This window comes from Planococcus citri, chromosome 1, assembly GCF_950023065.1.
Source record: "Planococcus citri chromosome 1, ihPlaCitr1.1, whole genome shotgun sequence".
Lineage (NCBI taxonomy): Eukaryota > Metazoa > Arthropoda > Insecta > Hemiptera > Pseudococcidae > Planococcus > Planococcus citri.
The window spans coordinates 15,533,236-15,561,182 of NC_088677.1; the positions used below are offsets into that span (position 1 = coordinate 15,533,236).

The window sequence follows — 27,947 nt, forward strand, 5'->3', positions numbered from 1 at the left end:
AAGGTTTGAGAGTCCGAATGAGGTCACCTCGAGTTTTTTTGAATTTATACTCGTAAATGCAACCTGAAAAGTCATAGATTACACTATTACTGGCTTCAAAATAGTATGTAATATCAATCGAAATATTAAGTAAAGAGAATTTTCCATCTTTTAAACACCTCATATTTTCGAAAAATAGAGACTTTTTTTGAAAAATTTTAATTTTTTGCCCAAAAGTGACCGATTGAAAAATTAAGAACATACGAAAGTGGTTAAGAAAAAGCTGAACGTTCGTATGTACTCCATTTTTGACCCACCGAATCAATTAGAAGCAGTTTCAAACGGTTTTGTGGGTTCTGAAGCCTTCAGAAAATTTTTGAATGCTTGAATTTCCGTCCGAAAAATTTTACCTACCTAACATAACTACAAAGCTAAGCTCAAATGCGGATAAAAAGGATACGCCATCAACTCAAGTTTTAGCTGTCCAAATTAATTTTCACCGCGTTCCGGAGATTTTGAAAATCGTGTTGGAGCAGTTGGAAGTTCCAGAAAAAGCTGACAATTATGAAATTGGGATTGGTTTTGAACAAGATGTACCTAACTTACTTATTCAATTATGTACAGTCGGTGTTTCGTAGGTGACCCACCTCTCATCACTGGATGAGTAGGCAACTTATGCTGAGCAGAACTATGTATGTTTGCCAACCTCTTGGATTAAAGGAGAAACTTACGCCCGTTTGGAAAAAAAATCCGAATTTTGTTCTGCTCTAGTTTTTTATAATTCAAACTCCTGTAATTTTTCAACTAATCAAGATAGGGAGATGCGCGTTACGTCATTAAAAAGGTCAGACTAGGAGAAAAACTTTTTGAGTAATTGCAGAAAAAATTGTTGGCTTTTGAACGTACGTAAAACTCTTATGATGAAATGCAAGAGAAAGAAAAACAACAAAATATATAAGAAGTAGATAATTTTTAACACAACAAGTAGCCTTTACATCAACGATTACGAATTCGTAAATTATTATGGAAAATACATCATAGAAAAAAATAATAGCTACCCTAAAGAATAGATAGGTACCAAATCACAATTTGAATACAATCGTCAAAGTCAATAGTACTTATAACAATACTTAATAGATAAAAGAACTAAACTAAAAAAATATTTTAAATGTTTAAGTGTATCTTACAAATACAAATAATTTAACGTAGATAGGTATTTCTTTGGTTCCACAAAATCAACGATTACAATACTTCATGACACTCTACTGAAAAGACGGTATCACATGTTGCAAATTTTATAGAATCATTTTTAAAAAAATAGAAACGCGGACGTTTCTTAGTAACTTGAAGTAAATCTAAATGTAAGTCAAGAAATACCATCTCAATCCTATCCTCGAATTTGTTGACGTTGTACGTTATATTCATCCATTACTATAAGTCAATACTTACCTATACTTCATTCATTTTTCAGTTCAGTAAATAGATTTTTCAAATTGTTCTGTCGGATCCTAAAAGTAAAAACATTAAAAAACGAAATATCAAACACTCGTATCACTTTTTAAAGGCTAACATAGATCCATATTGCCTCGAGTAATATGTATAGAGTTTTTCAGTCTCACTTCAATATTCTTCAAATTCCACCTTAGTTACATTGTTGTTCCTTTTTAGTTTGGTTTTTAGCTTCTCATTTTGTCTCACAATACTACTTCTGCAATAGAAAACAGAAAAGAGTAAATTAACAAGTAAAAATTTAGCTTTGAAAAGTTGCAAAATTGAAACAACGACGCGAACGCCAAAATAATAAGATCATACTTCGATTGTTCACTCGATTGTTTCAATAATTGAATCTTTTGTCGCTCTCGTAAGAGTTTAGCCCTCAATTTTTCAATCTTATCTTTGGATTTCAAATCATTAACTTCGTACTTCTGTGTTTTGGCTCTGAAATTTTAAAAATGTAGTTTAAGTAAAACGCAACATGTACGTAGTTCTATACTCGTATTTAAGTATCTATCTTTACAACAGTGACATCCTACTTCAATTGTTCAATGATCAAGTTCGCTTTGGCGAGACTTTCCGTCACGTCTTTTGATACTGCTATTTCCGTGTCTAATTTCTTTTTTAAATCAGCTTCAACATTCAACTGTTGTGCAATACAACGCTCCAATCCTGTTTTCTCTTTCCTGACAAAAAAAATTGAAGGTTTTTCAAAAGATATTGATTACTTTCAATGAGGTATTCTAGGTACTAAATGAATGTAAATTCAACAGCGACACTTTACTTCAATTTTTCTTTCGCCAAGTTCGCTTCGGCCAAATCTTCCGTCCTCCACTTCAATTTTATCAACTCGTCTTTATAGTATTGTACATCGTCTTCGTAGTCGTCAATGCTATTCTCCAATTCTTCATTTTTTTTTCTGACAAAACATTCGAATTTTCTTTATAGGTATCTAATCATTGATTATTTATAGTGAGGTAGGTATCTAAAGGTAAGGTAAAATGATTATGTAAAATCAACAGCAACATCTTACTTTAATTTTTCACTGGTCAAGTTCGCTTTGAACAAATTGTCCTTCGTCTTCTCTAATATTTCAGTTTCTATGTCCAGCTTATCTTTTAAATAATCTTGGTAGTCTAAGTCTCGTTCAATTCGACGCTCTAACTCTTCATTTGTTTTCCTGACAAAACATTTGAATTTTTTAAAGCATTGATTACCTATATACTTAAAGCATAAGGTGTGAAGTACGTAATAGGTATAAGTGAAATAAATTATATTTCTTCATATTAGGTACACGTACTCCAATTTCTCGTTTCTCAAATTCGCCGTTTTTAAGCTTTTTTCCATTTCTTGTAATTTCGTATTTTTCGCGACCAATTCTTTTCTTACGCTAGATTCACTGTGCAGGAGCGATTGCACTCGATCTTCGAGTTTCTTGTTTTTAGTCCTGTCAAACAGTTAGATACAAATTAACCCGTTAAGTATTTTCTGTCAGTGAATGTGAAACTATAAATTATGTATGCAGACCTCAATCTTTCACCAGCCAATTCTGCACGTTTATAGTCACTTTCCATCGCTTTTAATTTTTCGCTAGTTTCAAGCAACTCTTTGCTTATTTTAGACTCGGTATCTCCACTGAGATAATGTAAAACAAGTCTTTCCAATTCATTTGCGCTATTCCTGTTTGGGATTGTATTGATGAGTTTGATCAATAAACAAATTGAACAATACGCTTCAATAATAACATATTAGCTCATCATTTTTTACCTGAACTCGTTACATTTTGAGTGTACAATTACACGTCTTTCCACTGCTGTTTTTAAATCCGATTCGACATCTTTACGAAAACGTTTCACATGTTTGCCCAAATCGTCAAATTTTTCCGTACTCGGGACCGCAGATGCTTTTTCAATAAGTACATTCAACTTGAAAACGTCATCATTCTCCAAAGCAGTTCGGCAATAAGGGCATGTTTTTGATCTGCAATTAGATAAAATGAAAGCCAAACTGGACAAGGTATTCTGATAATTCTGATTCTTGAAAAACGTAATAAGTATAGTCAAGTACCTAATCATAAATACATAAAAAGGTCACAATTTTGATCATACATAAAGAAAAAGAAGATCTGAATCATAAGTAATCAGCTAATCACCTTTCCATCCATTGGAGAAGACAGTGGGAGTGATAGACGTGACCGCAGCTTGTCGAACTAATTGATTCGCCATCGTCGCCGGTAAATAAGTCCTCTTGGCAAATAGTGCAGGATACATTCATTTTCGTAAAGCAATTCAACGTTTCACAATCAGCACTCCTGTAATGAATTAAATACACAGATAACCAAAACTCTCAAAATAAAATTCCTGATCATCATTCTTATCACATACAAATGGTTTCTTCCAAACTTATTAAGTATTTTTGAACACCAGTAATCGGATCAGTGAACCGATTAATCATATGAAACAAATTATTCGTGAAGGAAGTTGACGTTAGAAGATTCGATTATTTTCCCATCTGCCTCACTCAAAGAGACAACCATACGTAGATAAAGTAGCACTTACTTTAGAGAATAAATCTCCAGTACTTCCAAATGGGATGAAAAATTCACAAACAACTAATCAATTAAATTGAATATTATCTAGACACATGAGCAACCATTACAATGAAGTGCATCGAACTGAAACATGAAAGACTAGTGTCTAGTGATGTAAACATATGCATGACTCATCGGTTCTGAATGAAGAAATGATAACATAGAAGAGAGAAGAGACACATGTTTCAACGTGCTAAGGTGCTAATGATGCCTGAAGTTATGTACCTATACCTACTACCTAGCTTTGCAGACAGATACATAGATGCAGATGCCACCATTCCTTTGATCCATATTCATTGATCGCTTAATCAAATCTATTTTTTTCTCTGCTACGTGTACGTAGTACATACCCAATATTACTCGATCAAAAGCTACGAAATCTCAAAGTTGAGCTTTTTGCACCTTTTAATATTGATTGGTGCCGAATCACGTTGTATTTTGGTACGTTCGTCTACATAAAATTAAGTTCTTCAAGTACAATAAAATATTTAAATCGCTTATGGGAAAAGTTGAATTAGATCAGGTTTCGGTAGGATCTGATCCGATGAAAACTTCAATCTGATTACTCAGAACCGATCATTTTCCGCTGGAATACATTCAGAGAAATAATAAAAAAAGAAATTCCCATTACATTCATCATTATGTATTCTATTCCCAATATAAATTTATTTGCTGTATTATCCAAGGAAAAAAACAAGCAAACAAGAAATACATAGAGTAAAAATAAATTCACAATTATTCGATATTTTTTCTTACTTATCCACTTCAATAATAAATAATCTATAATATCTACTACTTCTCTTTCAAATATTAAGAAATAAAGTCTAGAAAATTGGGGAAAAATTTTCACAGTAACTTTTTGGTTTTTTGACTAAACACAGGACAAGAAATTCAAACTTAATTTAGTCTTATACATCAAAAAATGAAATAGAAAAGAATAATTTCAATCACAATAGGAACATGGAAGAAAATTCAAACTCGTCAAATTTTTAAAAACATATCACAGAAAAATGAGAAAAAAAATCACAATTTGAAAATAAGCTACACGTATCAACGTAAGCAGATAAATCTAAAGGTAAATAGTAGGTAAATACACGAATAATATACCTACAATCCTACGTCTTTTTAAAAAAAGAAAAGATCAGGAATTCTAAATAACTCACGATGATTCGTGACAATTAATAAATAAAGAATATCAAAAAAAGGCATAGGTAATTTCTTAATACTACAAAAAAACAATATAAAAGTACGTTTTTGTCACTTACAAGAGGTCAACGAACGAAAAAAAAACTAAAAAATAGGTAGGTATATAATTGAAAATGAAATTAAAAATACTACGTTTTAATCCTTTCGTCGAATTCGTAGATTTAGATACCAATATCTACGTTGTTAATCTATTCTTGAATATTTGTTTCATTTTTCAGTTTCATGTACTTTTCCCAAGTGTCCACTTTCAGAAATCTAATACAACATAGAAATCGAAATATTAATAAATAATTATCTTTTACTTTAAATATAGTCAGAGTACCAAAGCTCGATTCAACTCGAGTACTATATTTCTTCGCATCTTCGTTTTACCTCAGTCCTTTATTTTCCATCATAATAGAATCATTTTTATTCTGCTCGGTGACTAGTTGGGATTTTAATCGATCTATCTTTTCCTGTAACGCTCGTCTGTAATTACATAGAAAGCAAAAATAAAATATAATCAGCAAAATTTTACCTAAGCCTTAAGCTGACCAATGGCCACATTTGGGAACTTGGCCACTTCATCTTATACTGTCAAAATAATCAACTTACTCTGATAGTTCATTTGCTCGTTTCAGTGAATCGTTCTTTTGCTTCTCTAATTCCCAATTGGTCTTGAATTTTTCAATTTCATTCTTCAAAGTTCCAACTTCAAGTCTAGGAGCGAAAATTTGAAACGTGAAACTTAGTAATAGAATATTTATTACCATTCAATTTAAAAATGTTTACATGAACCAGAGCTTACCTCAATTCTTCACTTTCTGTTTCCGCAGCTCTGCCTTTTTGTTCAATGTCTTGCAATTTCATACTTTTCGCCACTGATTCAATTTTATAGCTGCAGGTCGCATTTACGTACAGGTCCAAGCAACCTTGTATTTCTTCGTTTTTAGCCCTGATATTATTTAAAGAGTTTTTGAGTTAAAAATTGCTCAATTTTGAATTGTACAAAATTAATCGATTGATGTGACATCGTACCTCGATTCCTCAAGTAGTAAATTCGCTTTGACGAGATTTTCATTGGCTTCTTGCAAATTTGACGATTTTGAAACCAATTGACTTTCCAAATCTGCTTCAACTTTCAAATGATCTTTAAGGCAGCATTCTAATTCCATGAATTTTTTCCTGTAAAAATTTCCACATTAATTTAATATTGCTTTCTTATAAAACGTACCTAATCGAGGTGTATTTTCACATTACTTTAATTCTTCGTTTATTAAATTCGCCTTGGCGTTGTCTTCTTTCAACTCATGCAATTTTGTATTTTTGATGACGATTTCATTCTTTAAACCCAATTCTACATTCAGCAACCACTGAACTCGATTTTCAAGATTCATGTTTTTAGTCCTAGTGAAAAATCATATTGTACCTTATCAACTTGTTAATTATTTTATATTGTATACTTAATTTCTTCCAATTTCACTACCTTATGTCTTCGTATTTCAAAATAGCAGTTTCGAGGTTTTCTCCCATCACTCTCAATTCTTCATTAGTTTTCAGCAACTCGTTTTTCAGATTCAATTCGCTGTTTTGAAGCCACTGCACATGGTTCTCCAATTCAAGAATTTTTTTACTAGTGAAACATACGAGAGATTTTAATTAATAAGTGAATGCTCCAAATATACACAATACATCAGCTCCTTTTGACTTTAAAATATGCTACAAAACTTACTTTAATTCATCACAAGTTGAATTTACTTTCACCAAGTCGTCTTTCAAATTAGATTCATTGTTTTGGTGCGTTCGTACGCAGTCTTCTAATTCAATCGTTCTTTTCCTATTGAAACATATTAAGTATTTCATTCAATGTAAACACATATTTTAGCTCAATTCAGTTTTAAACTATGCTGTTTAACTAACTTTATTTCATCACGTTCTGAATTTACTTTCAGCAGCTCATCTTTCAATTTTGATTCGCTGATTTGATAACATCGTACACGGTCCATCAATACAAGAGTTCCTTTTCTAGTATTAAAACATGTAAAAAATTTCAATTAGTAAACGAATACTCTACAGATTCATTCTAAACCATGCCAAAAACTTACTTCAATTCATCTTGTGCTGAATTCGCTTTCACCAGTTGATCTTTCAAATTTGATTCTTTATTTTGAAGCCACTTTGTACAATTCTCCAACTCGAGATTTTTTTTCCTATTAAAACATAATATAATTGATTTGATTATATAAATGAGTAACACGGCTCATTGTAATTCTAAACACTCACTTTAATTCATCGCAAGCTGAATTAACGGTTCTGTTTTTTTCAACCAATTCCTGGAATTTCTTACTGCTCGAATCTAATTCTCTCTTTAAATCCGATTCAGATTGTGAGAGACGTCTCGCACGATCCTCCAACTCTTGAAGTTTAGCTCTACTCGGTCCAGCAGAGTTTTCTCCACCGTGCAGATTCAACTTGAATACGTTATAGTGTCCTATGTTTGAACGACACTGTGGACATGTTGCAGACCTAATTTTTTTCAAAAAAAGTTGAAAATTAATATTTGAATGCGAATAAGGAACTTTACGAGTAAACTGGAATGAAAAATATACCTCCCCATCCATTGAAGAAGACAATGACAGTGGTATACGTGACCGCAGCTAGTTGCACAGGTCGATCCATCATCGCCGGCGAATAAGTCCTCCTGGCAAATAATGCAGGATACGTTGTTATTCATTTTTTTAGCACGATAAGATTCAGTGTCTTCTAATTAGATCTGCGAACATAAATTTGAATATAAATCATCGATATAATTCCAATTTCTGCTTTCAGTATTATGTTATCAGTTGTTATTATGCATGCGGATTGCCTATCGAGTAAACGTTTGATTTGTTTTCTTTCAGTTAGTATGCTGTTCGTACGATGGACATAATCAAAATAAATACTCGTAAGAGTATGGAAAAGTGATGATATATCCTTCGTTTTCATCATTTTCCACACAACATCATAATGATAATAAAAATAATACCTATGGACTGGTGGAGCACTCACTTTAGATTGAAAGTGAATCTCCGGTGACGGAAGTTATTGAAAATTGAACGAGAACCAAAGTAACTAATCAGTTACTTATTTCTCAACGACTATGTACTTATGATTACATTATATTTTCCACTTTAACGAAATTATTACGAATACGAATGAACTGAAAGAAATGAATAAAATGAATGAACACAAAATGATAACACTTGCGTCACTTGCTTATCAGCGGAAATTCGGAACTAGACCTTATTTTGTCAGCTCGTAGGTGGATGGGGTGCAATCGAAAAAATATGTCAAGAATGTCAAGATGGTCAAGATCTCAGGTTGATCGAAATTCGCAAAACTATCGAGAAGTTTAGTAATTTTCATTTTTGAACAGTTTTTGAGGAAAATAACAGCATTTTGAGTTCTGAAGATTTAAAAACGTCGTACGGATTTGAACATCTGGTCGGTAGTTGTTTTGAATTTTAAAATTTTTTCAGTCCTCAATTGAGTCAATTCCTCATCCTCATGAGTCATGATTCTAAACTTTTTTTATTTTTATTTTCTTTTTTTAATGAAGTATTAGTGTTGACTATTCGTTTATTTGTTGAAATTGAAAATGATGACTGAAAACTTGATAACTCGTGTCAATTATTTAGAAGTTATGAATTTTTCATTTTTTTTTCAAATTTCAATACCTACCTACCTACTTACTTACCTATTTGAAGTTCCATTTCGAAACCTTGAATTGAATTGTCGATTCTCTTCATTCGTTTTATTTTTTCTTTTTTTATGTAAATAATATTATTGAATATTAATTATTATTCGATTAATGACTAGAGTAATGAATTATCTATGTATGTGAAATTACACAATTGCTTGTGTTCAAGATGAAAGATTGAAAGCGCCTATCTCGAAGATCTTTGCAATTCACGAAATTTTCTGAAAAGTGTGCCCCATTTGATAATACGGTTCAAGTGCATATTTCTTCATATTTTGGTCTTTTTGTGCTTTTTAGTCGGAGTGCATTATTTTTAATTTTATCGCAGTCCAAACAACATGATTGTGAATTTCACTATTGCACCGCACCGCATACACCTGCGAGCTGACAAAGTAAGGATCAATGGTATTGAAACATATTGAAACTTGAATGAAAGTGAAGACTCGGGGGGGGGGGGAGTTGAGCTAAATTTTTCAAATTTTACCGAAATTTCCATATTGGTGTCTTGCTCTTGATTTTCAATGGTTTGATGGTTCTTTTTTTTTCCTTCGTATTATTATACAATTTTAACACTCCTTAAAACTTTTTTTTCATGAATGTATTTCAGTATTTTTTTTGATATACAGGGTGCTCAGAAATATCGTGAACCCCTAAAAAAGTTTTCTGCTCAATATTTCGGTTGGTCACCGTGAATGATAATAATGATGGATTTTATTAACATAATCACTCGATTTTTTTTTTCATTTTTACAAAATTTGATTTTGGTAGCACCCCCTCCCCCCTCCAGGGTCTGGCGTTTTTTTAATTAAAAAAAATTGACGTGTTTTTTTTGAAAAGATCATATTTTATATTTCATCAAATTATGGGAATCATGTTAAAAATAGCTGAATTTGACTGCTGAATTAGTTTTAAATTTTTTCCCCAATTTTTTTCATTTGTTTTTTTTTTTAATTCACGTTTTTTGACTTAAAAGTTGGCTTTTCCGGCGAACGGTGCATCCTAGAGAAAAATGCCCTTGAAGAAAATTGTAGAGGATAAAATTTCCTATCAGATCAATGTCATTAGTTTTCCTTTGAGGGGGCTTAGTTCTTGAATTATACATATTATAATTATGATTTTTGATGACGTAAACTGACTTTTGGGAACCCCAGTATTTCACGTTGCCAACCTATATTTTTAATGAAAAACTTTCTTTGGGGTTCACGATATTTCTGGGCACCTTGTGTTTACGAAATAAGTAGGTAGTAGGTACATTTCATTTCTCGAATTTTTAACTTTCAAGCTCAAAGGGAGTTCAATTTTGCGGTGCTCTTGAACTCTCGACTCATAATTTTTGAAGTTTTGCCCTCATTTTACAGCCATCTCATCGTTCAGGCTGATTTGCGTTTCCAAAATTCAAATTAAAAAAAATATTATGGCTGTTTAAAATTTTTAAATTTGAGCTATGTTCAAAAAAATGAATTTCACACTCCAGAAATAAAAAACAAGACTTGTAAGCACTCATTTCAATTTTTCTTTCAAAAAAGTTAAAAAAAATAAGTACCTAATCAAAAACCAAAAAGAACCAAAAAAGTTACAAGACGTAAGAAAAACATTTCAATGTAAAAAAAAATCACAAAAAAAGCCAGAATATTTCGTTAAGAAATGTAAAAAAAAACAGACTTTGTGGCAATTACTGACAAATGGCAATAAATGATAATACTTTTTCCAAATTCAAATTGTTGTAAGAAAACTCACAGAAAAGTGAAACTATTTCGTAGCAGCTTTTTGGAGATAATAAAGCGAAACATTTTGACTATTTTGGCAATATTTGGCAAAAAAAACACAAGATTTCAACAACTTAGCAAAAGGCAGAGCTTTTTTGCCAATTCTTGGCTCAAAACTGAGATTTTAAACAATAAATTCATAAAGAAAGTTTTTAAACATCGATTTTCAGGAATTTTTGGCAAAAAGCGAAACTTTTGTCAATTTTTGGCAGAAAAAAGAAGGTTTGGGGCAATTTTTGGCATTTTTAGATAATTATAAAATCAAAAAAATTTTTAAGAATTTGGTCAAAAGTGAAAATTTTTGTTAATTTTTGGTAAAAAGCAAATCTTTTTGGCAATTTTTGTCGGAAAATTGAGGCTTTCTTGGAACTTTTTGGCGAACAGTGATTTTTTTTGGAAATGTTGACTAAAAAGCGAGATTTTTACAATTTTTATCAAAATCCAAGACTTTTTGGCAATTATTGGCCACAGCGAGGGGTTTGGACAAATTTGAAAAAAAAAAACTGAGGCATTTGAAATTTGTTGTTTTTTGCAAACAAGCGACAATTTTTAGCAATTTTTGATAATTTTGGTAAAAGCCATAAGTAGCATTAATTTCTTTGAAAAACGAATTAAAAGTTACCTTCAGCAACTTTAATAACTTGGTTACTTGAAAATTGACCGAGTCAATTGAAAAATTTCGATTTTTGAAATGAGGGGAGGGGGGGATAAAAATCACAATTTTTGAAATGGACTTTTCTGAGGCATTGTACAGTGTAGACATTTTTCTATTAGATTCGTTACTGATCACAATAAAAATACACGAAAGTAATTCCAAATTCAAAGTATAATATTATAAAAAAAAAAAAAAAAAAAAAACGTGTATCACAGAAAAATGGCAACTTAGTAGATAAATCTAAAGTTCTAGATAAGATAAATCTATAATGATCACACGAATAGGTTCATTCTTAGAAAATAATATCACGAATCTTAAACTCACGATAATTGCAAATTAATAAATATAGGTACCTAGGTATAATATCAAAAAAGTATAATTATACTATAAAAAATGATATACGATTCTATGAGTAACTTACAAGAAGTCAGTAAAGGAAGAAAAAAAATGGAAAAATACGTATGAAAATTCTGCACTAACGTCCTTTCCTCGAATCTGCAGATCTTACATGCTGTTAATCTATTCTTCAATATTCATTTCATTCTTCAATTCAATATACTCTTCCCACGTGTCCACTTTAAGAAGTCTAATGAATGGAAAAAAATCGAAATTATAAGATATCAATTTAAATAGTCATACCAGTAAACTCATTTATTATTTTAATATTTATTAGGCTGTTTTCAATTCAACTATACTTCTTCATCTTACCTCAATCCTTTATTTTCCAATATAATTGAATCAATTTTCTCTTGCTCGGTGGCTAGTTCGGTTTTCAATTTATCAATTTTTTTCTGTAACGTTCGTCTGCGAACAGAAAGAAATAAAAAACGTTGAAAATTATACTTTTAAAAATTCTAAAGTTAAAGTGTAGGTCAAAATAATTGTCTCACTCTGTTTGTTCACTAGCTCGTTGCAATGAATCATTCTTTCTTTGCTCCAATTCCCATTTAGTTTTAAATTTGTCAACTTCGTCTTTCAAGGTGTCAACTTGAAGTCTAAAAACACAACATAAAAAAAAATTGTGAAATAAAAAAAAGCAACAGAATAATTTACCATTGCATCTGAATTGAAAACGTTTCATCGTTCAGCTTACTTACCTCAATTCTTTACTCTCAATTATCGCAAATTTGTAAGTTTTTTCTATATCTTGCAATTTCATACTTTTGAGCTCCGATTCAATTTTATAATTGCAGGTAGCATTCACGTACAGATCCAAGCACCCTTGTAATTCTTCTTTTTTGGCCCTGGCATTAGTAAAAGAGCTTTTGAGTTGACAGCATTTTTTTTTTTTTTTTTTTTTTTAAATAAAATTCTTAGATCATTTTTTGACATCTTACTTTAATTCATCGAGGTGCAAATTCGCATTGGTGAGATTTTCGCTCACTTCTTGTAAATTCAACGTTTTCGAAACTAATTGATTCTCCAAATCTGTTTGAATTTGCAAGTGTTCTTTAATACTGTTGTTCAATTCTTTGATATCTTTTCTGTAAACAATTTCAGAATTTCAGATTAATTAATTTTTAATTCCTCGTGGTATATGAACGAGAGTAAATGTACGTTTCTATTACTTTAATACTTCGTTTATCAGATTCGCATTCGCGTTGTCTTTTTTCATCTCTTCCAATTTGGTATTTTTAATGGCTATTTCATTTTTCAAACCCAACTCAGAATTTAGGAGCCATTGCACTTGATCTTCTAGTTTCACGTTCTTCATCCTGTTGAATAATCATACGATTCGTGAGTAATTTTGTAATGTTTAAGGGCACATAATTGGCTTCATTTTATATTACCTACCTTAATTCTTCGTACGCCGAAATTACAGTTCTGAGATTTTCGTCTGTTATTTGCAATTCTTCATTTTTCTCCCTCAACTCGTCTTTTAAACTGGACTCTGTACTTTGAAGTGATTCAACATGATCTTCTAATTCGGAAATTTCTGCCCTATTGAAACATTGTAAACAAACACTTACAATCATCTCATCTTTGATTTAATGCTACTTTCAAGGCTCCATCTTACCTCAATTCATCACAATCTGACTCCAGATTACTATTTATTGCAGCCAGTTCTCGAAGTTTTCTACGATTCATTTCTAAATCCTTTTTCAAATCCGATTCGGATTTCGCGATACGTTTTACTCGATCTTCCAACTCTCGTAATCTTGCTCTATTCGATGAGGGATTTTCACCCATGTGTAAATTCAACCTGAATACGTTATTATTTCCCAAATCCGTACGACACTGCGGACATGTTCGAGATCTGAATAATGAAAAGATAAAAACAACCGCAAATAAATTACTATGAACTTGAATAAACATTATGAACAGTTCTGAATGAATAAGCTACCTTTCCATCCACTGCAAGATACACTGGCAGTGGTAAACATGACCACAACTTGTTGAGTTTATTGATTGATCATCTTCGCCGGTAAATAAGTCCTCTTGACAAATAGTGCAGGTAACATTCATTTTTGCATGAGAATTCGACGTTTTCGAGTCACAATTCTGTAAAAATAAATTTAAATTTAGATAATCAATTCGTAGGATTGGTGAAACTGATACATATTATGTATTATAACGTGATAATAAAATCGATATCGATGAAAAGTATGAAATCATAACGATTCCTCCTTCGCTTTAACAAGGTTTTCATGGGCGTAGTAATGAGATAACCATAATTACATAATATGCACATCAATACTTACTTACTTAAAGATTGAATGATGAATCACCGGTGCCGGCAGGTAACTTTTGGAAAATGAATTCCGTTCAATGGCAGTAGATTAACTAACAACTAATCAGTCAACTGTAATTACGATAAGCTTAATTTATATTTCAAACATCGACGCAGTGAAATGAAAACAAAACATGCTAACTTACTTGATTCTAATTCGTTTTCGTACAACTACAATGTAAAGCACGTAGAGCCAAATCACCGAATGGAATAATAATTTGATAACGTCATCCGTTTTATTATCAGCGAGCTCGACGAGACGGACTGACGCAACATCTATAAACTAAGAGAGGTTGTCTCATAACCCGTATTCGGCGTTGGCGCCTGGGAACAGTCCCCGCTTTTCCGCACCGCGGCGCGTGACGTCACTGGAGGAAGCCAACTTCTTACTGAAGCGGTAATAGCCCATATTTCGTGGTTTCCAGTGACGTCATCACAAAGGCTACAACAGTGGAAGGGCAAGACTGGGTTCATAATGGCTGGCGGATTCGGTATTTCATTTCGCGGATTTTTCGCGAATTTTCCCCGGTAGGTAAGTAGAAATTTTTCATTTTTGCCCACTTTCCGCGAAAAATTCGGGAAGGATGTTGCAGAAATCAAATTTATTATTAATGTCATGCGTGATTATCGTTTATGTGATTCGTTACACTTTTAAACAACTTTACTCGTTTAGAACGAAAAAAAATTGAATTTTTTAAATTCGCAAAATGCAAAATCTGTGCACATAAATCCACGCTCAGCGACTTCAAATTGCTGAGAAAACTCATTAAAAATGCGTTTTGACAACATTCCTCTGGCTCAGGCTCTAAAGAAACTGGTCCATTTTAATTGAGAATTAGAGGAAGCCGTCTGGAGCCTTGTCTGGCCTTCTAATCTAAAGTCACTGACCAGACTATAAGATTTCTCAATGCTATATGTTCTCCAGTCTATCCGTCTAGGGTCATTGACCTGGCAGTGGTGCGGCGTTTGAGGAATGTCTGGAGACCTACCCCGCCGTCTGACTGAGGAGGTCACTAACCCAGCTATCTGGCTTTTAATTAAAGACCGTCCGGAATTCTGCGTTGCCTCCGAAGGTCATTGACCTGTCTGTTAGCACTAGCATAAACATTATTAAACCGTACAAAAGTAGATCGAAATAGCAGGCAAAAATTCATCACCTGTTTCAAGTGCTAAAGTGCTTTTTTCGATTTTTGGTGAATTTTTGAAAATCAAATTCAGGCCAAAATGTGAGAAAAAAATCAAAATTTTACCAAAGGCACCTAGATAGCTGAAATTTGGGATATACCTTATTTTCGACCTGCCAAATCGATTGGAAACTGTTTCAAACGGTTTTGAGGAGTTTTGGAGCCTCCAGCAGATTTTTGAAACCCGAAATTCCCACAAAATTTCATCAAATGGAGTTGTTAAGCCGAAATTAATTCTGCAAACTAATTTCAATACGCTATGAAGTCGACGACAGGCACATTTCAAGTCGTTTTGGAGCCTCCAACAATTTTTTGAAAATTACTGGAGCCTCCAGTAAATTTTTGGAACTTGAAAACCATGTACTCCAATTTTAACACCCTCTGAAGACGACTTCAGGTCGGTTCAAGTAATTTTGGAGCCTCCAGTGACTTTTTGAAAGATTTCATGGCGTTTTTAGCAGAATTGAAATTTCCAAAACGTAGCTGGAACCGTCAAAACCACTTGAAACCACCATGCAGTCGACGTCATATTATTGTATTAAAATTAGTTTGCAAAGCAAATTTCGGCTTGCTAACCCCATTTCAGTAAATTTTGGGGAAAATTTCGGGTTTCAAAAATCTACTGGAGGCTCCAGTAATTTTCAAAAAATCGCTGGAGACTTCAAAACGACTTGAAATTTACCTGCAGTCGACTTCATAGCGTATTGAAATTAGTTTGCAGAATTGATTTCGGCTTTCCAGCTCCATTTGATGAAATTTTATGGGAATTTCGAGTTTAAAAAAATGTACTGGAGGCTCCAGTAATTTTCAAAAAATCGGAGGGGCTCCATTTTGAGGAAATTTTGGGGAAATTTCAAGTTTCAAAAATTTACTGGAGGCTCCATAACGACTTGAAATTCACCTACAGTCGACTTCATACAGCGTATTGAAATTAGTTTGCAGAATTAATTTCGGCTTTCCAACTCCATTTGATGAAATTTTGTGGGAATTTCGAGTTTAAAAAATCTTCTGGAGGCTCCAGTAATTTTCAAAAAATCGCGGGAGGTTCCAAAATTAGTTGAACCCACCTGAAGTCGTCTTCAGAGGGTGTTGAAATTGGAGGGCATAGTCATCTCCATTTTGAGGAATTTTGGGGAAATTTCAAGTTTCAAAAATTTACTGGAGGCTCCAGTAATTTTCAAAAAATTGATGGAGGCTCCAAAACGACTTGAAATTTACCTGCAGTCGACTTCGTAGCGTATTGAAATTAGTTTGCAGAATTCATTTCGGCTTTCCAAATTCATTTGATGAAATTTTGTGAGAATTCCGAATCTCAAAAATCTGCTGGAGGCTCCAGAACTGCTCAAAACGGTTCGGAACAGTTTCCAATCGATTTGGCAGGTCGAAAATAAGGTATATCCCAAATTTCAGCTTTCTAGGCCCATCGCATAAAATTTTAATTTTTTTCTCACATTTTGGCCAAATATTTTGAAAATTCACCTCTCGCAAAGGTCATTGACTAGTTTGCCTGGGGTTTAAAGGTCGTCTGGCATCCAGTCTGGCCTCCTAAGGTCATTGACCTGTCTGTTTGATTTCTGAAGGCTGTCTGGCGTCCTGTGTAGCCTGTTTAGACGCTCAAGGTCAGTGAACCGTTTATGTCGTATTTTGAGGTTCCAAGTTTTCTTGGCTCATTTGTAATTTTTGAACCCAAAAAGGATCCATTTCTGAAAGAAAAGTGCGCTGTGATAAATATCTGATACCAGAATTGAATTCGCCTATTGAAAAACCTCCCAAGCTCAAATTTTGACTCGATTCGCGACGAAACGTTTTTTTTTTTTTTTTCAAAAAAAAATGCATGAGCTAACCTCTTGGCATTTTTTGCTGGAAATCCAATAAAAGGTCGTCTTCGACTAATTCAAGGTTGGTTTTAGGTATTCCAGAAACGACAAGACAGGATCAGCAGAAGTGAAAAATTCTAACGTTTTTGAAAATTTAAAATTATTCGACATTTTTGTTTTTAATTCCACCTTCTAAAATAATGGCGACTTGGGTACTTAATTATTAATTACTCAATTGAGAAATTATCGCATCTGTTGAAGGATGATAACTTTTTAGTCATTAAATGAATCGTTTCTATTTTTTCAAAAAATTCTCAGCTTTTTTCAAGAGGATGGGGGAGGGAGGAGAGTTTTTAAATGTGCATCATCAAAAATCTGTCAAATGTGCACAGGCAACTTTTTCGAGGAAATTATTTTCCAATAGGCACAAAATAAAGGGTAATTTAACCTAGTGTAATTATAAAAATTATGATGTTCGTCATTCTCATTACCTAACAGTAAGAAAGACAAAAAATTGAATAACATTTATTATTAGGTACCTACCTAGGTAGGTACCTATGCTATGTATGGCACTATAAGTAAGTAAATATAAAAAATTTAAAAATCAAAAAATAGTATAAATTAAAAAAAATAGTTATTTAACGCAGGCAATGTGGTAGGTCTAGGTATATGTTTAAGTATCATAATTTCTTAAATAAAATAATTTAACCTGATAAAAGAATAATGCTTGAGCTTGTTTTCAACTTCCATGAGCTCACCAATTGAAGAAAATCGATATAAGTGTACTGAAGCTCAAAAAATACCAACTCGATCATTTTCTTGAAATTTTTGACCTTATCATCAAATTGTTGAATTCATCTGTTCTTCAACAGGCCTAATCATACTCAATTCATTCGTCAATCCAATAAAATCATCCCAGGAGTCTACTCTGAGAACTCTAATGAATAGAAATGAAATTAAAAATAATTATGTAATGGCACTACTTTCGACTCACTACTGAATATGTACAGATCTATATCCAATTACCTATTGCGTTGACGTATTTCTTTTTCTCACCTCAATTTTTTATTTTCTGTCATAATTGCATCGTTTTTCACTCGTTCGGCGTCTAGTTCACTTTTCAATTTCGCAATCTTTTCTTGTAAGATTTGTCTGCAATCAGAAAGAAATCAAAAATAGAAAAAAAATTGCCTTTCATTTTAAAACTTATATAATAGTAAACTTCATAAAGTGAAATTCCCAAATGTGGTCCCCGGCTCTAAAATGGCCACTTTGCATATTATGCTGGTGTTCAACTGGAAAAAATAAGAACCAAGTAAGTACGAATGGCTAAAACGCATTTCTCAATTTTTAGTAAAATTCTAAAAATCTAATATAGGTCAAGAAATGTTTACAAAAATCAAAAATTGACCTAAATGACTTCCTGAATTGAATGGAAACGGGATTGAGCAGTTTTGAACAAATCTGGAGCTTCTTGCAAATTTTTGAATGTTGAAATTTCTGCAAAATGTTACCAAAGGAAACTGCAAAGTTGAAATTCAATTTATGGTACCATAAGGTAATAATTTTCGCAGGTAGGTACCAGCTTTCAGTTTTCCAAGTTGGTCTGGTAAAATTAAGTGGCCACTTTTGGATTTTTAACATTAAAAAAAAAAAAAAAAAAAAATTGTCTGCAAATTTGACATATTTTTTCAAATAAGGTGCTCAAAACGTGCTGAATTCTATACTTTTGATTAATATGGTTTTAAAGTCATGTAAAATATGTAATCTATTTTTTTTTTTAAATTAAAGAGACCACGTTTGGGCACTTTATCGCATACCTGCATCAAAAAAATTATCTTACTCTGATCTTTCATTCGCTTTTTTCAGTGTGCTATTCCTCTGGTGCTCAAAATCAAATTTAGCTTGACATTTCTTCAACTCATTTGACAGAGATTCGACTTCAAGTCTGCAAATAAAACAAATAAAACCAGACAAAAAATCAAATCAAGAGAATTTCATTATAGGTGAAGATCTCGAGTATGTACCTTGTAACATTCAGCTCACCTCGATTTTTCAATCGCCATTGACGCAATTTTATACTTGTTTTCCGCATCCTGCAAATTTTCATCTTTTGACATCGATTCATTTATGAAATGATTTGCCAAATCTGTATTCAGTCGTGAGTGATTCTCTATTCCTGTTATACTGTTTCTATAATTATTATAGTGAATGGGTTTTAGAAAAAAAGACTCTTTTTAATTCACCAAGTTAAGTAGTATTATTTCAATGAGATATTTTTCCACTTACAGTAATTTTATCGTTTTTGCCTCCATTTCATTTCTCAAATCTGCCTCAATTTGAATATATTGTTCAACCGTACACTCCAAATCATCGATTCTTATCCTGTCAAAAATTTAATTTTTTTTCATTCGTGGAATGTAAACGAAATAGGTAGGTGATTAAATTATTAGCCTACTGCGATTCTTCTTTAAGCGACGATATTTCTTTTGTATATTTTTCTCTCTGCTCTGACAATTCCTTTCTTAAACATGATTCGACGTTTTGTAAGTGATCAACTTGATTCTTTAGTTGCTCGTTCGTAGCCCTATTAAACAGTTGAGTACGTTTTGAGTAGTTAAGTACTTACCTATACTTATCTGAATATCAACTTTAATTCATTATCATTACTTACCATAAAGTTCTATAGTGATTATCTTTGGCTCGCAATTCTTCATTAATTCTTTTTAACTGACTTAATAAATTAGATTCAGAATTCCGGAGCTGCTCTGCCTGATCCTTGGATTCGATATTTTCCCTCCTATTGAATCAAATAAGGCAGTTTCTGATGAGCAAGAAACCTAATCTTAAATTTTTGAATATATCTAGATAGGTACTAGACCTACCTTAATTCTTCGCATATCGAAATTACGGTTTTATAATTTTCATGCAATTCCGCCAATTGATCTGTTAAATTAGATTTCGAATTCTCAAGTTGTTGTACATGATCCATTAACTCAGCGATTTTTTCGCTATTGAAACAAATAAGGTAGGTAGGTAGTTCATGACTTGTAAAATGCAACCTGAATAATTTTCTGAGAATGTTTTGTCAAAATAATTATTTTAAATTTATTAAGGTACCTGTATTCTTTTGATTTCGAAACTGCTGTCTGATGGTCATTTTGCTCGATTCTCAATTCTTCGGTAATTGTTTCCAATTGACTTGATAACTGGGTTACAGAGTTCTGAAGCTGTTCTACTTGAAGCTTGAATTCACCATTTTGCTTCCTATTGAATCACATATAAATGTAGTTTGATCAAGAAGTACTCTACCTACCTACCTACGTTGAATAATAATAATATACCTACTTCAATTCATCACATTCAAAAACTATAGATTCGTTTTTGTTTTTCAATTCTAGTAATTCTGCATAACTTTTTATCAACTTCTTATTTAAAACGTTCTTGGAATCCTCGAGCTCTTGTACATGATTCATTAATTCCTCGTTTTCTCCCCTGTTAAATCAAATAAGGCAATTTATAGGTAACTTTGTAAAAGTATTTTTTCGCTTAAAATGTCCGATGGGAATCATTATGAGGTACTTATTTACCTACGTTTAATTTATTATGTGTACCTACCTGAATTCCTCACATTTCTGAACAGCAGTATCGTGGTCATTTTTCAAGACTCGCAATTCTTCTGCTTTCTCTGATAATTGACTCGTTAAATTAGATTTGGAATTTTGAAGCTGTTCTACCTGATCCTTGAATTTGTCATTTTCCACCCTATTGAGCCAAATGAATCTTGGAGTTTAATCGAGCATAAGTACGTAGCTACCTAAGGTAAGACGGGGCAAAAGGCCGGTCCAATATACCTTAACTCAGCGCAATCTAAAACCAGAGGTTCATATTTATCTTTGATAACTTGTAATTGTCCACCAAGGTCCATTAATTTCTTCTTTAATTCGGATTCGGAATTCTCGAGCTGTTGTACATGATACATTAATTGATTGTTGTTTCCCCTGTTGAACCAAATAGGGCATGTGAAGTATTTTCTAATAAGAATGATTGATCTGAATATTTACCTCTGGTCTTCAATTCAGTTACCTGATTTCTTTCGCATTTGGAAGATAAGTTGAATAGATACATATAATATGTAGCTAGACTTACGTAGGTACCTACCTCAATTCATCGCGTTCCAAAATTACAAAATCGTTTGTTTCTTTTAGCTGTTGCAATTCTTCGTTAGATTCTCGCAACCGATTTTTTAAATCAGATGAGGAGTCTTCAAGCTGTCTTATACGATCTGTTAATTCTTCGTTATTTTTCCTATTGAACCAAATAAGGCAGTTTGTTGCAGTAGGTAAAGTATTGTGTTTCAGAATGCAATATCGTACATGATCTGAACATTCACCTTCGATCTATGTAAGTACCTACCTGAATCTTTCGCCTGTCTTCCAAAAATCAGTTCTGCGATTTTCCAGTTTTAATAGCTCACTAAATAAATCATGTACAGAATCCTTTTGCTGCGTCAACTCCTTCTTCAATCCACGATTTTTTTCCCTATTGAGAGAAGGCAGTTTAATCAGAAAGCATTGATTTTAATATAGATAAACAAGGTAAGTAAGTAAGTAAGTAAGTAAGTACCTATGTATACTCTACTTAATCACTGGAGAAATAGCTATATTTGCTTCAAGAAGAATACAATAGGTAACTACAAGTTCGTATAATTAGGGTAGGTCTAAAAAAATTTACAGGATTGTGCCCTTATCGAGTGCACAGTAGAAAATGTCATTTTGAATTGAAATTCGCCCAGAAAAATACTAGTTTTGGAGGTTACCCTCCATTGGAAAGATGGTGTGGGTTTTCAAAGACCAAAGAGAAGGCATTTTCTAGCCCCAACCCAGTCAATTTTGGGAATTTTTGAACCGGACAAAAGGAAATCAGAAGAGGTCCCAAAATAAATACCCACAAAATATTATAAGGGCTAATTCATTTTCTGACTTTTGACGAATTTTTGAAAACTCGAGTTTGGCCCATTTCATTTCTTATGAAAAAAATTAAAAAATCATGAAAAGCTGAAATTTGATTTGTACCCCATTTTTGATCTCCCAAGTTGATTTCTGATGATTTTAAGAAATCCTAGTTCATGAGTGATGAATTTCATTGTAGTTCTAGGTACCTTTGAAAGGTTGTCTATGAACATCTGTTATCTACAAATATATTGCTCAATTTCTCATGTAGCACAGAAGCAGCTGGAGTTCTAGCCCAACTCCTTCCTCTTCACTTACTCGTCACAGAACGATCAGTTTTCTGGCTCATCAAAAAAAAAAATCATAAAGCCGTTCTTAAAGAAGTACCATACCCAAACAGAGTTGTGGGACCTAAACAATTTTGGGATTGGATTTCAGTTTTGGGATTGAAATTTATTCATTTTGGGCTTGGATTTGTTTCAGTCAGGATTCATACTTCTAAATTTTCATTTCTGTCTCGGAATTCCTTTTGGTAATGAAAAAATTGTTTTGGTTCCGGGATAAGTCAGTTTTGGTTTTGGGATTTTCATTTCAACCAATTTTAAGCCCAAATTGACTAATGGACCCTGCAGGCTGCAAGGGTCTAAAGAATAGGAGGTTTTGATGTGAAGAATCCGATTTGGTGTAATTAGTTCAATGTTTTAAGGGTATTCTCTACCTCTGCGAAAACATTCAAAATATGAAGCTGATTTGTTCATTATTTTCATCATTCATTCATAAGATTGCGCGTAATCAAGTGAACGAATTTAGTTGTACTTATGTCCCACGACCCGCTTGAGCTCCCATCTAAACTTCAGACGGGGATTTCTCTGTGAATTTTCAAAATTCTTTCAATTTTTCACCAATGCTAATACAGTGGAACCTCAATAACTCAAAACTCTTTAACTCGAAAACCTCTATTAGCCGAAGCAATCCGTAACACTCAATGTTAACTTTACTCAGATAAGTCGAAATTTACTATACAAACCAGTCGTAACTCGAAGCTAAAATTTTGCAGAAAATATGAGAAAGCCTCTATAACTCGAATATTTCAATTCATACTTCTATCTTTTATGCACTTACATATCTCAGTTGTAACTCCAAGCTAAACTTTTGCCAAAAAATAGTGAGAAAGCCTCTATAAGTCGTATGTTGTCTGGCGTTTACCTCTATAACTCGAATATTTCAATTCATACTTCTATCTTTTATGCACTTACATATCCCTTAATTCATTCATTTTGTAAGATCTCTATAACTCGAACATTCTCAAAATCTTACCTGCATAACTCGAAACTGATTATCTCGAAAACCTCTATAAGCCGAATGAATGACCATTCCCCTTGGATTTCGAGTTATCAAGGTTCCACTGTACTTCATCATTGAAAGCAAGGGCGTGTAGCCATATTTTCTAATTTAGCTTTTCCAATGGAGATCTGAGCATCAGTAGTACCTCCATTCAATTCCCAATGACGGACACAAAATGACATAAATCAAAAATATCTTGACATACCTTCGCTTTTAATGTTTTCTGAGTAAATTAAACCAAACTGCACAAAAATCCATGCAATAGTTTTCACACAATCCCCGGGCAGGCGGGCAAAGTTCGTAGTTTTCATAAAAAATCACTATTGATAACATGGGGTAGAGAACAGCCTTAAAGGCGTATTTTGCTTAATTCGTCGAGTAATTTTAAGTACATACAGTAGACTCCTGATTATCCGACCTCTGATTATCCGACCTCTGATTATCCGACCTCTGATTATCCGACCTCTGATTATCCGACCTCTGATTATCCGACCTCTGATTATCCGACCTCTGATTATCCGACCTCTGATTATCCGACCTCTGATTATCCGACCTCTGATTATCCGACCTCTGATTATCCGACCTCTGATTATCCGACCTCTGATTATCCGACCTCTGATTATCCAACCTCTGATTATCCAACCTCTGATTATCCAACCTTTGATTATCCGACCTCTGATTATCCAACCTCTGATTATCTAACCTCTCGATTATCCGATCAAAAAAGTGCATCCGAATTCTTCGGATTAACCGATTTAAAAAAGTCGGATAATGTTTTTTTATCCAACTAATGCTGAATTTTCGATCAAATTCATGTCAAATTATAGTAAGTTTTTGTCTCATATAATACATCACACGTTACATCTCAAAAAAAAATTGATTTTGACGTTTTCGCATTTTTGGGGTTTGTTTGTATGACCCCCCCCCCAACCAAACTGTGAGTTGGGTACATTATCTAGATCTTGTAAAAAACGCAAATGGCCTAACTCAAAATTCCAACAACATTGCAAGTTGTTTGGAGTTATAAGGATACATCTAAAAAACTCCACCTTTTTTGAGCAAATTTCGTACATACATAGTCTTAACAAACAGTTTTGATTGTTTTGAATGTTTGTCAGTTAGAAATGAAGAGTCCAGGGAAAGAACCAGGTAAGTCACTTTTTCAAACTTCTGAGTTACGGCGTTTTGAAGTATCAGAAGGCTCCAATTTTGTAGCGAATTTGAATTTCATCAAGGTAATGACTGGAAATACATCACACAACATCCCACAAACACAACTTGAGGCATTGTAGGAAAAAAATGAAGAGATGAGCCAGTCACGACTTGAAAAGTCACTGTTTCCGTGAAAAAATCAAGCAAAAAATCGAAAAATCAGTGTTTTGCAACAACTTGAATTCGATGAAAATCGATTATTATGATGACATAATGAAAAATTTTTGTATTCTAAATAGTTGACGATGTTGAAATTTTCTTCCTGTCGCCTCACATTTGGTCTCGGCTCATTTTTCTCTTCTCTTTTTTTTAAAGGCCAGTTTAACCACGAAAAATCGATTTTTTTCAAAATGTAAATGGACTACATTTTTCTACTCCTCAGTGTGAATTCAATTCAACCCTAAACTCATTTTTGAAAAAAAGTGACTTACCTGGTTCTTTCCGTGGACTCTTCAAATAGTAAGAAGGAGTGCATTTTTTATTGGTTTGTACCAAATGGAGAAAAATTTTTAAATTGATCACTTTTCAGAAAAATGAATTTGCACATTAGATTTAAATTTTAGTTTTTTTGAGAAAAACTCAAAAACTAAGCACTCTAGAAAAAAACTAACAACATTATGTCGATTGGTTTAATTCTGAATTTCTGAATGAATGACGATAAATGATGTAAAATGGCCATTTATCAAAAAAATAAAATCGCGGAAAAAAGGCAAAAATTGAAATCCCAAACTGAAATGATTTTGTTTTGGTTACAGGATTGTTTCTGGTTCAAAATTTCAGCAGTTCCGGGATTTTTTCCGTTTTGGGATCAAGAAAAATAACAATTTTGGGTTTGGGATTGGTTTAGTTCCTGAAGGTGACGGAGTTCAGACTCCAGTCAGGTAAGTATGGGCGCAAGGGTAGTTAGCATTAAAACACCAACTCAACTAATTGTAGTTTTCCTTGACTATAGTTATACATAGGTCATGTTGACTTTGTTGAGATATTCCTTTATTGTGTATAGCATTACAAATAAGTTTATTTTGAGTAGAGCAATTATTTTAGAAACCTTAGGGTAAAAGATAATTATTTCTCTTCTCTCTGGAATGCCAAACAGCTTCGACAAACATCAATCCATCATCTACTTATCTCAATGTCGATTATGAGTACCTAGGTACTGAGTAGAGTGTTCTCATGTCTCTTGTAAATTTAATTTATAAACCTTAAGGTAGAAAATATTACTCTAAGGTGGTCAATTCTATTCCCCAATAAGTAAACAATTTCAAAAAAAAGAAAAGGTACCTACAGTACCTTGGAAGCTAAAATTTTTTCTACATAAAGATGTACTAGTAAATAAGGAGTAATTACCTACCTCAATTCAAAAATTGCAGTTTCATACGTTTTTTCCATCAATTCCAATAATTCTTCTTTGATTTGAGTCAACTGCTCACTACTAATTTCAGGTATTTTCTTTAATATCATGTTCAAATTCGTCTTGAATGCATTTTTATTCCAATTCTTTTGATATTCTGGTTTTGGAGATGTTTCATTTCTACGAAGAACAAATCCAATGTCTTGTACATTATGTACATGTACCTAATTTTGTAATCTTAGGTATAGGTATGTAAATTGAGTACCATGAGGGCATGAGGGTAAATCAACAAAAAAAAATTCAAGCGATTTTGATCAAATTCAGTGGAAACCTTCATTTTGAGTTTAAGAATTACTCAGAAAAAATTTCGCCTCCGGAGTTGCCCCTAGAAGGGAAATGTGGGTCCTCAAGAGAAAGGGCAATTTTGAAAAATTCACAGTTTTTTCGCTCTAGCCCTTACCCAACCTGTCTTAGGAAAGATTGTTCAGTTTCGTTCAAAGTACCTATAGTATGTAGATGTACATACTTGAGATTTATGTCGACGTAGACCACTTCCATAAAAATTCAAGACCACTATTAATAAAATTCCACCGAGTGGTTGAAAATTTGCAAATCGCTTATTTTGGGGGACTTCGTGTTTTGAAAATTGTTTCTTCTAAAATATTTTGTATTAATTATGCCAAAATATGGAAAGATATCATTTCTAAAACTGGGGAAATATTTTGGAATGCATTTATGCCAAATTTTTGCACATTATTGCCAATTTCAAAAAATCAATAAAAATATAGACAAAAATCTTACCTACCAAAATGTTTTCCGTTTTTTAAAATTGGCAACAAGGATTAAAAATTAGGCACCAACGCATTCCAAAATAGGTATTTCCCAAGTTTTAGAAATAGGTTGACGCAGAATCTTAAATACTTATCTACTATCTGTTGGAACTGGGTTATTTTTCCCAGAATAGGTTGAGTATGAGACTGGAGTGAGAAAAAAAAAACAAGATTTATCCGAAAATGATCTCTACTTTAAGAACTTATAACTACCCTCAATGGGTACCCTCCTCAGCTAAAAAAAATTCTGAGTACCTACCTTTAAACTCAAAAATGAAAATCTCTCCTGAATTTGGTCAAAATCCCCCGCCATTTTTTTCCCCGAAATGGTAGGTTTACTCTAATGTATAATTATACACCCAGTAAATGATCATGAACGAATAATAATATATTATTGTATTGGTAGGCAGACCAGGTACTTACGTTTTTAGCCCATCTCCTTCACCGTTGGGTGAGGAATCTTGACCAGCAGAACTAGATTCATTCATTTTTGCACGACAGCTACGAGTACAACAGCGTCTTATAACCGAATCTGCGGAAAATGAATTTTAAATCTTTTATAATTAGAACTTTTAAAGTAAAGTGCCAACTTGCATTATTATTATTTTATTAATGCATAAGTAGGTACAATATTGATGTAATATTTTTGGTTGTACGTGGTACCTAATTCAAACTATCAATGTATTAGGTAGGTACTAATCTGCTCACAGTTATTTCAAACGAAATGTTCATGCGAGCTTAATGTTAATTTTTTACCACAAAACCAATTTCACAAATTTATCAATTTTTATAATGAGATAACTCATAAGTTCGATATACACAAATGGCACTTACTTCAAGGAAATATTTCCGTTAGTTAGGTAGAAAGGTGAAAGGTCTAAGTACCTATCTTGCGAATATTGTAAAATGCATTCAACTAATTGTAAGAGTAAGTAAGCATAACGAGAACGACCAACTCGTTAATTAACGAAAATACGTACGTCCAACGAGAATAAACAAATTTTTAATCGCGAATCTCGAACCATAAACGAACACCGGATGACTACGACTAAGTAACTACATACATACTATCAATGCTACTCGGCATAAAACGAATATTGAATAAATTGATAACGCAG

The 27,947-nt window shown here is 32.9% G+C and overlaps 4 protein-coding genes across 10 annotated transcripts; all 4 read right to left on the minus strand.

The window, feature by feature from the left end:
- Positions 1–932: 932 nt before the first annotated feature.
- On the minus strand, positions 933–4,171 carry LOC135848245 (E3 ubiquitin-protein ligase trul-1-like). 2 transcript variants are annotated; one of them, XR_010559339.1, is made up of 12 exons: positions 4,032–4,171; positions 3,626–3,784; positions 3,241–3,453; positions 3,001–3,153; positions 2,774–2,920; positions 2,507–2,653; positions 2,258–2,392; positions 2,013–2,159; positions 1,792–1,917; positions 1,599–1,687; positions 1,429–1,487; positions 933–1,244 (listed from the first exon to the last, which is right to left on the minus strand). XR_010559339.1 is itself a non-coding variant. In XM_065368086.1 (11 exons), the coding sequence occupies exons 2-10, from the start codon at positions 3,745–3,747 to the stop codon at positions 1,600–1,602; spliced, it is 1,278 nt and encodes a 425-aa protein (XP_065224158.1). In that variant the 5' UTR covers positions 3,748–3,784; positions 4,032–4,170; the 3' UTR covers positions 933–1,487; position 1,599. The 2 variants fall into 2 exon arrangements, 1 of the variants encoding a protein (XP_065224158.1); XM_065368086.1 differs by having other exon boundaries at positions 933–1,487; positions 4,032–4,170.
- Positions 4,172–5,170: 999 nt separating this feature from the next.
- On the minus strand, positions 5,171–8,487 carry LOC135848254 (E3 ubiquitin-protein ligase TRAIP-like). 2 transcript variants are annotated; one of them, XM_065368116.1, is made up of 13 exons: positions 8,297–8,487; positions 7,858–8,021; positions 7,532–7,774; positions 7,354–7,458; positions 7,169–7,273; positions 6,981–7,085; positions 6,735–6,881; positions 6,509–6,655; positions 6,287–6,433; positions 6,057–6,203; positions 5,864–5,968; positions 5,642–5,737; positions 5,171–5,524 (listed from the first exon to the last, which is right to left on the minus strand). In XM_065368116.1, the coding sequence occupies exons 2-13, from the start codon at positions 7,980–7,982 to the stop codon at positions 5,458–5,460; spliced, it is 1,539 nt and encodes a 512-aa protein (XP_065224188.1). In that variant the 5' UTR covers positions 7,983–8,021; positions 8,297–8,487; the 3' UTR covers positions 5,171–5,457. The 2 variants fall into 2 exon arrangements, with proteins under 2 accessions (XP_065224188.1, XP_065224178.1); XM_065368106.1 differs by having other exon boundaries at positions 8,274–8,487.
- Positions 8,488–11,727: 3,240 nt separating this feature from the next.
- On the minus strand, positions 11,728–14,490 carry LOC135848259 (E3 ubiquitin-protein ligase TRAIP-like). 2 transcript variants are annotated; one of them, XM_065368130.1, is made up of 11 exons: positions 14,286–14,490; positions 14,111–14,211; positions 13,753–13,910; positions 13,426–13,665; positions 13,203–13,349; positions 12,977–13,123; positions 12,746–12,892; positions 12,506–12,652; positions 12,299–12,403; positions 12,117–12,212; positions 11,728–11,994 (listed from the first exon to the last, which is right to left on the minus strand). In XM_065368130.1, the coding sequence occupies exons 3-11, from the start codon at positions 13,872–13,874 to the stop codon at positions 11,928–11,930; spliced, it is 1,218 nt and encodes a 405-aa protein (XP_065224202.1). In that variant the 5' UTR covers positions 13,875–13,910; positions 14,111–14,211; positions 14,286–14,490; the 3' UTR covers positions 11,728–11,927. The 2 variants fall into 2 exon arrangements, with proteins under 2 accessions (XP_065224202.1, XP_065224211.1); XM_065368139.1 differs by having other exon boundaries at positions 14,115–14,211; positions 14,286–14,489.
- Positions 14,491–17,652: 3,162 nt separating this feature from the next.
- Positions 17,653–27,926, minus strand: LOC135848270 (uncharacterized). 4 transcript variants are annotated; one of them, XM_065368151.1, is made up of 17 exons: positions 27,664–27,924; positions 27,253–27,361; positions 26,000–26,179; positions 21,557–21,682; positions 21,302–21,448; positions 20,995–21,141; positions 20,759–20,905; positions 20,489–20,635; positions 20,261–20,407; positions 20,026–20,151; positions 19,815–19,940; positions 19,599–19,727; positions 19,430–19,525; positions 19,187–19,333; positions 18,984–19,088; positions 18,197–18,292; positions 17,653–18,077 (listed from the first exon to the last, which is right to left on the minus strand). In XM_065368151.1, the coding sequence occupies exons 2-17, from the start codon at positions 27,315–27,317 to the stop codon at positions 17,981–17,983; spliced, it is 2,028 nt and encodes a 675-aa protein (XP_065224223.1). In that variant the 5' UTR covers positions 27,318–27,361; positions 27,664–27,924; the 3' UTR covers positions 17,653–17,980. The 4 variants fall into 4 exon arrangements, with proteins under 4 accessions (XP_065224223.1, XP_065224238.1, XP_065224230.1 ...); XM_065368166.1 differs by having other exon boundaries at positions 18,167–18,292; positions 27,664–27,922; XM_065368158.1 differs by lacking the exon at positions 27,664–27,924 and adding an exon at positions 27,493–27,592.
- Between the last annotated feature and the right edge of the window lie 21 nt (positions 27,927–27,947).

What these genes read in the sequence shown, in the direction of transcription:
- LOC135848254 (XM_065368116.1), bottom strand. Translation starts at nt 7,982, where the DNA reads ATGAATAACAACGTATCCTGCATTATTTGCCAGGAGGACTTATTCGCC. An exon ending in TCAGCACAAGATGAATTGAA is followed by an intron (nt 7,274 to 7,353) that starts GTAAGTTTTTGG and finishes TTTTAATACTAG; the next exon opens with AAAAGGAACTCTTGTATTGA. An exon ending in TTACTACTTGAGGAATCGAG is followed by an intron (nt 6,204 to 6,286) that starts GTACGATGTCAC and finishes AAATAATATCAG; the next exon opens with GGCTAAAAACGAAGAAATAC.
- LOC135848270 (XM_065368151.1), bottom strand. Translation starts at nt 27,317, where the DNA reads ATGAATGAATCTAGTTCTGCTGGTCAAGATTCCTCACCCAACGGTGAA. An exon ending in TCGATATGCGAAGAATTAAG is followed by an intron (nt 19,941 to 20,025) that starts GTAGGTCTAGTA and finishes TTGATTCAATAG; the next exon opens with GAGGGAAAATATCGAATCCA. An exon ending in ACAGAAAATAAAAAATTGAG is followed by an intron (nt 18,078 to 18,196) that starts GTGAGAAAAAGA and finishes TCTATTCATTAG; the next exon opens with AGTTCTCAGAGTAGACTCCT.
- LOC135848259 (XM_065368130.1), bottom strand. Translation starts at nt 13,874, where the DNA reads ATGAATGTTACCTGCACTATTTGTCAAGAGGACTTATTTACCGGCGAA. An exon ending in ATTGAGAGTAAAGAATTGAG is followed by an intron (nt 12,404 to 12,505) that starts GTAAGTAAGCTG and finishes TTGTGTTTTTAG; the next exon opens with ACTTCAAGTTGACACCTTGA. An exon ending in TTGGAAAATAAAGGATTGAG is followed by an intron (nt 11,995 to 12,116) that starts GTAAGATGAAGA and finishes TCCATTCATTAG; the next exon opens with ACTTCTTAAAGTGGACACGT.
- LOC135848245 (XM_065368086.1), bottom strand. Translation starts at nt 3,747, where the DNA reads ATGAATGTATCCTGCACTATTTGCCAAGAGGACTTATTTACCGGCGAC. An exon ending in TTGAGAAACGAGAAATTGGA is followed by an intron (nt 2,654 to 2,773) that starts GTACGTGTACCT and finishes ATGTTTTGTCAG; the next exon opens with GAAAACAAATGAAGAGTTAG. An exon ending in TTGACCAGTGAAAAATTAAA is followed by an intron (nt 2,393 to 2,506) that starts GTAAGATGTTGC and finishes ATGTTTTGTCAG; the next exon opens with AAAAAAAAATGAAGAATTGG.